Below are 10074 nucleotides of genomic sequence, written 5' to 3'. Positions count from 1 at the left end.
GCAAGGGCAGCAAGGAGGGCGATCATTTTTAAAAGAAAATAAAAGCCTAATTAAAATCCTAATTTAAAATTAAGTCTATAACTAAAACCTAAAATCTACCCTAAAAACTTGCCTCTTTAGCTTAGCATAAGCTTTGCTATTTATAGGCAAAGTTAGCTACTCGATTAGGTCAATTACAAGCCTTAATTACACTAAATATGGATTCTGCGGACAAAAATGCCCTTAATTAATTTTTTCCCTCCATCAGACCTGTACCGCAACACAAGCTTATGCGTGTTGTGACACACAGCTTCAAGCTTGACTTCTAGAGTTCACTCGATTGTATTGTGACCTTGGAAGCTCGTTTTGCGACTCGGTCGTTGTTCATGATGCTTTTGGGCCTGAAAATAGGTGTCCTACACACTTTATTAACTCGTTAAAACTACCTTAAGGCCCTATTGGCCTAAGAGATCAACTAACTCAAAATTATGCGTAAAAACGCTTATTTTGCACGAAATTAAATCTAAACTATTGAAACTGAAAATGTAATAAAATAACATAAAACGGCTTAAGAACAAGCTCATTAAGTGTCAGAAAGTACCTAATTTGCCATTACAAATTGTGGCAGGTCAGACGCCAACTCACTGTTTTTGAAGTAGCGACATTGCACCATTAGAGTCGCAACGCCAAGTTCTTGTCGTTGATGTCGTGATGTCAATTCGATAAAACTTGAAAGCTTTGCATTTTAGTCTTTAAATGGCCTCAGGTTATCATAGGAGCTTTTGTAAGCTCGTATAAACCCAGATAAGAATATAAAGCATGTTATATTGATGTATTATCTAGAATAAATTGTATAAATTATTGAATGGATCAAAATTGTCTTCATAGTTGCTCTAGTAACGAATATGACATTCCATAGATCGTACCCAATGGTTGGGTTGGGTTGAGGTGTTACATTATGCGCCACAATTTTAGAACGAGGCTTAAGAATACGAATGTATAAACTCAATAATGAAGCTCTCCTATCTAAAACTTGCATGCAAAATAATGATAGAGCAAAATTGTTTTCTCTTCCAGGCTTTAAGAGTTAAGTATTACAAATTCCATGCTTTTGAAAGTATCCAACCCAAGCCATTTGATTTCTAGGTTAGGAAAGGCATTCTCTTGGGCAAAGATATTTGTAGTCAAGGAAAAGATGGTTCAGATTTGGAGTGGAAAAGACTGTTGGATTACCATAGATTCAAGTAAAACTCTTTTTGACGTCGTCAAAACAAAAGATATGGCCTTGCAAGTTCAAACTTGCTTTTATTTTAGTAAGAAAGGTTAGACTGCATGAAAAGCCATAGAAATCCTTGGCAATGGTCGTGCTTCTGAACTCTTCAATAGGCCAATTCCATTTCAATGAGGTAAGGACAAAATTGTGTGGAAAAGCAATCATAATGGTGTCTTCACTATAAAAAGTGCTTATTCATTTCTCAGGTAATCACAATTTCACAAAAATTCCCCACACATTTCCAACAACAAAGCTTGGGCTAAACTGTGGCATCTAGGGCTCCCTTTCAAGCTCATCATTTTCCTCTAGAAGATCTGTAACAATGGTCTCCCAACAAAAGACTCTCTCACATGACGAAATGCCATAACTGAAAATTACTGTCTACTGTGCTAGAATAGTATGAAAACTTTATAACATCTTCTCTTGCAATGTGGTTTTGCTAGAGCGGTTTGGTTTGTATCTCCCCTCCCTTTTTGAGCTAAGTACCTCCAAGTCCCTTCGATTTCATCTTGGTCCCTTCAATGGCTTCAATCTAATGATCTCGACTTCCAGGACATAGGAGACTTCATACACTCATCACCTATACCTTATGGATCATTTGGAAGCCAAGAAATGAACCTATCTTATGAAAATAATTTAGTCTTTATATGTGATATAAAAAAATTTGGTTAAAGCAAAGATGGCAAAAACTTATTGAAGATAAAAAAAAAACACAAAAACGATGGCAAAAACTTCAAAGACGTTAGCATGAAACCATCGAGGAAAGATTGTGGCCTTCGCCTATCCATCGCTGAAACATTCCTCACACAAGGGAGAAGATCCCATTAAGAGATAACAATACAACAACAGTCGAAGAAAGCCATAGAGAGCCAAAGCCTTCAACCTTAAAGCCTAACTATAATGGTGCTGGGGGAAAACGAGGAAGAGAGATAAGAGCCTAGCTTATCTTTACGACTAAGTGTGGGTTTGGATGGGCGATTGGGTGCGGTGCGGTGCGTTTAGCTTACTTTTTGTCTCACGCTACAGTATCGCTACAGTATCTAATCTCACCGCCACCGCTGTTTTTACACTAACCACAGGTAAACGCACCGCCCATCCAAACTCACCCTAAGTAAGAAAAACGGAAAAATTGTCAAACGCAAGGAGGGAACGGTTAAAGCAAAAAAGCCTAAAAGATGAGGGGAATGGTTAAAACTATTTTATCTTATGAAAATAATTTAGTCTTTATGTGTAATTCAAAATTGTAATAAGAAATATATATTTTTTTTGAGAAAATTACATAAATGATCAATTTATTATTATATTATTATTATTTTATTAGGTCATTCGATTTTAAAAATGATAACTTGAGTTATTATTTTTGTTTTTTTAATTCAAAACCGTTAAAACATGAATAGTTTGTTGACATAGCTTTTAAATCAATGATATGTAATTTTTATCATTAATTTTTTTATACATAATATCCATGTCATTTCAGAATTTATATAAATTAAACGAAAAACTAATTTTAAACCCAGAACTTACCATTTTGGGTGCTTTAAAACCCTAAAAACTGAAGCTCCAGCTTCATCGCTTTCATTGTTCTTCCATTGTAGAGAAAGGGGAAAAGCGAAAAAGCTGAAGAATAGAAGGCAAGCAGAAACAGTTACTGCTGACATCAAGACTGTCACCACCACCGTTGTTGCCGCTACACCCGACATCAATGGTGACATTGGAAACATTGGTAAAGCTGCAGGTGCACCCTCTATGCTGGAACCGTTGAAGGCCCTGTTGGCAGTGTGGTTGCTGGTGCTTCAATGGTGTTGCTACTGGTCAGCCTCCTAGAAGCAATGGTGCAACCATCATTGGAGTAACGATAGCTGCCACCGGAGTTGCTGCTGTGTCGTTTCTTGTAATCAATCTCAACATACATCGACCAAAGAATCAGTGGAGGTAACCCCCAACCTCAATTGAGTAACAGTGGTGGACTCTGTCGACGGAAAAACAAAGAAAAGTTGGCCGACAATGGAAGAGCGACTGAACCAGAAAGTACGGGTGAAGCTGCCATGGAAGGAAAGGGTTCGATGAGAGCTGAAATCAATTAAGGAAACTTGGTCGGAAATGGAAACGCAAGAGTCCAAAAAGAATCAGTGAAGCTGCCATGGAAGAAAGGGTTCGATGGTGCCACCGGTGGGAGAAGCAGAAAGAACTGGTGAAGCTGCCATGGGTTATTATTATTATTTTATGTTTAATTTTTAGTCCCAAAATGACATGGAAGTTTATGGGTCAAAAAATCCAAAACTTCAAAATACATGTCATCAAATTAACCGCCACGTCAACGGCGATCAGTATTTTAACGATTTTGGATTAAAGAAAATAAAAATGAAAACATGAGTAATTTTTTAAAATCAGGATTTTACTTAGAGGACCTCATCTTAAAATTTTAAAACTACCAAAGGGATTTTGTATTTTCATGAAAGTAAAGTCTCCATATATGCAAATAGGTCCCCTTATTAAGTTTATAATTATTAGCCCGCAAGATTCCAGGTGACTTTCTTCACACAAAATTCTCTGCTTTTTCTTATTCAAACTTTGGAACCCATTGCTGTTAAGATATCTGAAAAGATCCACAGGAAAAAGAACAGGAAAAGGAAAATGAACATCTTCAGCAAAAAACCCAATCCCAAAGGTAATTTAATTCCTATTTATTTTTGGTGCCCTAATCATTCGACCTTGCAATTCCCATTTTCTTTATCCTATAAATTTCTGAGTTTTGGTGAAACACTTTTTCTTTCTGGAAATCTGTTTAACTGAAATTTCTTCACTTCAACTTTCATGTTTCGGAGCAATCAAATTTTACATCGATTTCTTCCCTCTTCGGTTGCAATTCGCTTTGACTTGTCAAAGCTTAACGATCATGGTTTCACATTTAGTTTGTTTTAATTATTGTTATTGTGTGCGTGTGTGTGTGTGTGTGTGTTTGCAGAGGCTCTTCGAGAGAGTAAGAGAGAAATGGCGCATGCTACTAGAGGTATATATATATATTTTTTATCATTTTCTCTCCTTAAAATAATTAAAAAACGTAATTTGTCTGCATTTACAAAGTCATTAATTTGATGATTAAGTTTCTGTATCAGTTGATTTAAAGAGTTTAGTTTTTGCTTAAATGTGGACTGTTGGAGTCCGTTGTTATCATTCTTGCATTAGTTTTAGAGTTATTATTTTGGAGTTGGAGCTTTATTTTGATCTGAAAACTCGATATGCCTTTGCTCAGGTATAGAGAAGGAAATAGGAACTTTACAGTTAGAGGTATGTCGAATTGCCAACTAATGAATAGTGATGATCTTTCTGAGATTTTTTACTGTTGAACCTGATGTGATCTATCCCGATGGCAGGAAAAGAAACTTGTTGCTGAAATTAAAAAAACTGCTAAAACCGGAAATGAGGTATTTTTAGTTTCATAATTCGATTGCATATATGTCTTCCTAGATATTTGAGTGTCAAGTTCATTGATTTTGAATGATTAAAGCTGTTTGATTTATACCCTTTCTTTCTCCCCATATATACTGTGCAGGCAGCGACTAAAACTCTAGCGCGGCAGCTGGTACGGCTTAGACAACAGATAGCTAAGTTACAAAGTAGTCGAGCTCAAATGAGAGGCATTGCAACTCATACGCAGGTTCGCATCCCTCCCTCCATTTGCCTTCTATTTCTTATAGGTTTTGGCTTTACTGGAGACCTTGTTGCTTTGTGCTTCTAACAACGCTTGTTTCTTTTTGCAGGCAATGCATGCTCAATCTTCAGTTGCTGTTGGCATGAAAGGTGCCACCAAGGCCATGTCAGCCATGAATAATGTCAGTAACAACGTATCTATTATTATTTTTATATACATGATGATATGGATTTTAAACCTCTTTGTCCTTGGTAACTAGTTTACAAATCGTTCCCCTTTTACTTTAGGGGAGAAATTTGCTTCCTATAGTGGGAACTGTTGGTTGATATCTCATGTAAGATTCATCCATATATCACTATATATATACATGTTTGTGTACAACGGAGATCTGCATGAACTCACAATCCTACAATCTTTCTCCCCTTTAAAATGTCCTTAAACCATGTTGACTGGGATTTCCTTGCAGCAAATGGCCCCAGAAAAACAAGCAAAGGTTATTCGGGAATTTCAGAAGCAGTCTGCCCAGATGGATATGACTGTAAGATCATGCTTGTTTTTTTCCTTTTTGAGAATATAATGTGGAAAAGGGTTCATGTTTCAGTCATTTAGTTCATGCTCCTGGATTCAACAGTCTAGTTTCATGCTTGCAGACTGAAATGATGTCAGATGCCATAGATGATGCTCTGGATGATGATGAGGCAGAAGATGAGACTGAGGACCTAACAAATCAGGTTGGGTTCTTCCATTTCTTTTCGAAAAAGAAAGCTAATGGGGTGTAGGGATTGAATCATAAGGGTTGTCGGGTGTGAGTCTGATGGGGTAAATTAATAAATAAGTGAAGGGATATTCTATGGGCTTGCACAAGCTTTCTGGGGCATGAAGATAGGCAAAGTCAAATTGTTTGACATTTGTACCTCTCATAACAAAGATCTTATTATATTTATAACCTCTGACTTTTCTTTATTTCAGGTTTTAGACGAAATTGGTGTTGATGTTGCCTCACAGGTTGGTATTTTGTGGTTTTCTTCCCTTCCCCATTCTGGGATTTATTGAGAGTCAATATCATATTTTGTGCAACTGTCTAATTTCCATGTAAATTTCTTGCAGTTGTCATCAGCTCCTAAAGGTAGGATTGCAGGAAAGAATACTGAAGGTGTTGGCAGGTATTGTTCTATGTCCCCTGTTTGAACTTTGTGCTCTGTAGTCGGTACTTAATTTGGACCCTATTAGGTGTCCCTGCCAATCGTTTTGGGTCTTTTTTAGAACAATACTTGACTTGTTATCATCCAATCCCTTTATCTGTTTTCTTCCGTTGAAACCGAAGGAGATTGAATCATTTCTTTGTTCAATAATATTTAATTCCTTCTTGCAGTTCGGGTGTTGATGAGCTTGAGAAGCGGTTGGCAGCTCTTAGAAATCCATGAGCTAAAGACGCAGAACCCCAACCTTTCCTTCATTAGTATTGAGTTCCCTTGAATTAATACCTATGCACGCTAGTTTTGTAGATATGACTGAATATTCATGTTTCCGAAGTTAACGCATTGTGCACTGTAATTCTGCAAATATTTGCTGGAATTGAGATTGTAAATATTGATTGCTCTTGGTTACCGTATATCACAATCCGACAATATTATGTGAAATTCATGCTTTTTAAGTGATGGAATTTCACATAATTCTATATTGTGATCGGATAATTACAAAAATTATAATAAAACGAATTGCTGGTGAAATTCTGAATGGGACTTGTGTAAAGGCCTCCCTTCTTCCCAGAGCGCCAAAGATGAAATGGTTGAAAATATTATTGCGTGCTCTAGCGGAACTTGTCCAAGAGAGAAGGTCGCTTCAATAAATTGTTATGCTTTAAGTTTATTTATTTATTTTCGGGGGAGGATTGAAATCATTGTTGTTGTATTGTGCTATTTGATCTATAATTCTGTCATGAATTAATGAAAAATGAGTAACAGCTCGTGTTTTTGTTTTATAGTTGTATTCTATATTAATATTTAAGTGTCTAAATTAGTATTAAAAGTCAATCAATTGGAAAATATCAAAAAGCTCATTCTCTTTATAAAGTTGCATATTATTATGAGGTTTTTATCTTGTTACATTTTTATGATATACTAAGATTAAAGTGTTTTGAGTTGGTGTTTGTAAGTGTTGTAATTATATTTTATCCAGGTCAAACTCATTGTGGGAGACGATTTTACAGAGGGGATTTAAAAGGGAGTTGAGTAAGAGAAGAAGGGGGGATGATCTGTAGGTGAAAAAAGAAGACCATAACTCACATTTTTTTCACCTCCATTTTCTCAGACTCTAGAACATCAAAAGCTTCCATACTACCATCAAAACTGGAGACATTGCCTCAACCTTGACCCTTAACGCATCCCTGAAAGCATTCAACTTGGGTCAATGATTCGAAGGCAGGCAGGCCGGTTTCCTTCATATTTGTGACTAAACAAAGCGTCCGGAAATTTAAAAGGGAGAAGAAAGAAGTAAAAGGAAATCCGGCACGTGATATACAAATCTCAAAATACCATTAGTCCCATTGGTATAATTTTCATCATCAATTTGTATGTTGTTGAAACTAAATTTACGTGTGTGGTGTGGTATATTATGGTACTTCTATCGTTCTTATTATTAATGCTTAGCACAGACATGCATAGAATCATAATTTTTCCTTCTTAACATTTTGATAAAATAATATGACGCAATAGTAATATGCCGGGGTTCCACCCACACATTTAACAATTATTTATTGCCAAAGAAAATAAGATTTTTTAGAACAATTGTTGGGAAAACAAAGTTATCCATACTAGTTTGATTATTCATGTGTTAAATGTATTTGTAAAGCTTAAATGATTTCTTCTAAATTAAAATAAAATGTTTTCAAGTAATATAATATTGTCGGGTTTCCGTCGTTATTTGAAAAAAACCATCCTTTTATCTGAGAATTACCGGTGAGTTTTCACCGGGATTATCATTTTCTTAAAAACAAATATTTTTATTCAAAATAAAATTTAATATCCCAAAACTTTTCAACGTGACATGTGATAACGGATATAGTGAGTCGGTGAGAAATTAGAAAATGAGTCCGATAAAAGAGTCTTATGAAATAAAAGTTTATAATTGAGATGATAAATTATGAAAAGAATTTTAGAAAGCAAAAACGTGAAAAAAGGACTAAAATGCAAATATGACCAAATTGGGAAAAGTGACTTATTAGTGATTAATTGGTTTAAGGTTAAGTTGGAACATGTATCGTTGTGATGAAAACCACTTTTCGGATCAAATTGGAAAGATTAGAAGTTATAAGGACTAAATTGTAAAATTTTCAATTTTACCAAAAAGGAAAAGATGCAATTTTCACCATCTATGATTATATTTAATAATTTAAGTGAATTATGAGATATGAAATTGACAATTTCCTATGACTGAGAAGAAATCATGCAAAAAGTCAAAAGGGACAAAATAATAATTTTTCCATAAAAGGGTGATTTCATAATTTAATCAAGCATTTTAGGATAGAAATAATACTTGAATAACCGATCATTGGTAACAAGTTTTTTGCTTCAACTGTTAAGTCAATTATAGTAATCGAGAATACCTCAGACCACAAACTCTTTTTTGTGTAAATTGATTGCGGGAATACTAAAAAATTAACCCTTACCAAATGAACAATCACAAAACACATGTCCATGATATAGCTTTTTGGTGGCCTTGCAAACTAGAAGGGTCCAACTTGAACCTATGATCTCAACAGCATGGGTCGTTGGAATCCAATTGTTATTTCTCATGATGGATCCAACCAACCACTTAATCGGATATGCCAATATGTTCTTTAGTAGACTGAATATGGCAGTCGATCATATAAGTTTTTCCAATTGTACACTGCACAACATCGAAATCAACAGATATTTTTTACTTGATGTCAATAAGACTGTATGATACGACGATATATATCTCCATAACCAGAGAAATAACAAATACCGATATGAAAATTTTTAGGTACGAGTTTTGAGTTGCACAATGATTAAAAATAAGCCTAAAGCTAAATAAACTAATTGATAAAATTAAACAACAAAAAAAGAAAATTTTTTGAAAATAAATTTAAAAAAAAAAAGAAAGACAAAAGTCTGGTTCTTTTTTTTTTTCAGAAGTCCGCATAAGGTATTTTTCTCATTAACCATATTTGTTTTTCAATTTTATTTTATAAAAATAATAATAACAAAAACCATATTCACGTTTTCTAAAACCAATTGAAAAAAAATCAAAGACTTTCACTATTTCAATAAACCCGTAAGTATAAAACCTTCACCATTTTTTCTAAAATTTGACATTTGTCCATTACTTCAATATTTATCCTATTTCATATTATTTTTAAAATCTTAAAAAAAAACTTTAAAAACTTTATATGAATTAATTTAATAAAGTTTAATTATTAGATAAAGAATCATATTTTTTTCCTTTAAGTTATTTTGTTTAATTATTTATGCATTTTAACTTCTTAAACACATAATTTGGGAAATATGACAAAATTTTTAAATAATTTTAAAGAAATAATTTAATATTTTTAATTAATACATATATTATTTTTGTCAATAAAATATATTTTAAATGAATACGCACGAGTGACCTGTGCATCGCACAAGCATACAAACTAATTTTTATATATAGTTTCTAACTTAAAATATCTAATTGAATTACTATTAGGAGTCAAGTCAGTATTAACTCAATTGAAAAATAAAAAAGAAAAAATTGTTTTATTTAAAAAGTAACAAATAGTAAGGCAAACTATAAATTTGAATGATTTAAATTACGTTTTGATTATCCAACTTTAAAAAATTACTATAATTGCCACTGACCTGTAACAAGAAGCTAGAATGACCATTAACAAGTTATTATTATTCTTGTTCTTTCTTTTTCGCAGTCTCCACTTCTATTTTTCTAGAGCCTTTCTCAACATCTTCTCATTTTCCAAGAAGTTTTCATACACTCGTCTTCCACTTTCCAATCATCCACAACTTTTTATGAGTTTGCAAATCCATCTACCAAATAGCGGAGAATTCACCATGCTTAAGATTGAGATGAAGATAGTAAAAACTTGTTTTTCACTAGTGTCAAAATTTTGATTTTTTTTTTCGAGTTTCTTAAACTGAGTTGGTCCAAAAAA

General features: G+C 33.9%; 1 protein-coding gene across 2 annotated transcripts; it reads left to right on the top strand.

The window, feature by feature from the left end:
• The first annotated feature begins 2772 nt into the window (after window positions 1-2772).
• On the top strand, window positions 2773-6641 carry LOC107952890 (vacuolar protein sorting-associated protein 2 homolog 3). 2 transcript variants are annotated; one of them, XM_016888090.2, is made up of 11 exons: window positions 2773-3920; window positions 4218-4262; window positions 4506-4540; window positions 4627-4677; window positions 4806-4910; window positions 5014-5085; window positions 5371-5442; window positions 5555-5635; window positions 5874-5909; window positions 6012-6067; window positions 6277-6641. In XM_016888090.2, exons 1-11 carry the CDS (start codon window positions 3887-3889, stop codon window positions 6326-6328), a joined length of 639 nt encoding a protein of 212 aa, XP_016743579.1. In that variant the 5' UTR covers window positions 2773-3886; the 3' UTR covers window positions 6329-6641. The 2 variants fall into 2 exon arrangements, with proteins under 2 accessions (XP_016743579.1, XP_016743581.1); XM_016888092.2 differs by lacking the exon at window positions 4218-4262.
• Window positions 6642-10074: the final 3433 nt, after the last annotated feature.

Source organism: Gossypium hirsutum, chromosome A07, assembly GCF_007990345.1.
Source record: "Gossypium hirsutum isolate 1008001.06 chromosome A07, Gossypium_hirsutum_v2.1, whole genome shotgun sequence".
Lineage (NCBI taxonomy): Eukaryota > Viridiplantae > Streptophyta > Magnoliopsida > Malvales > Malvaceae > Gossypium > Gossypium hirsutum.
This window is presented reverse-complemented; position numbering and strand designations above follow the sequence as displayed.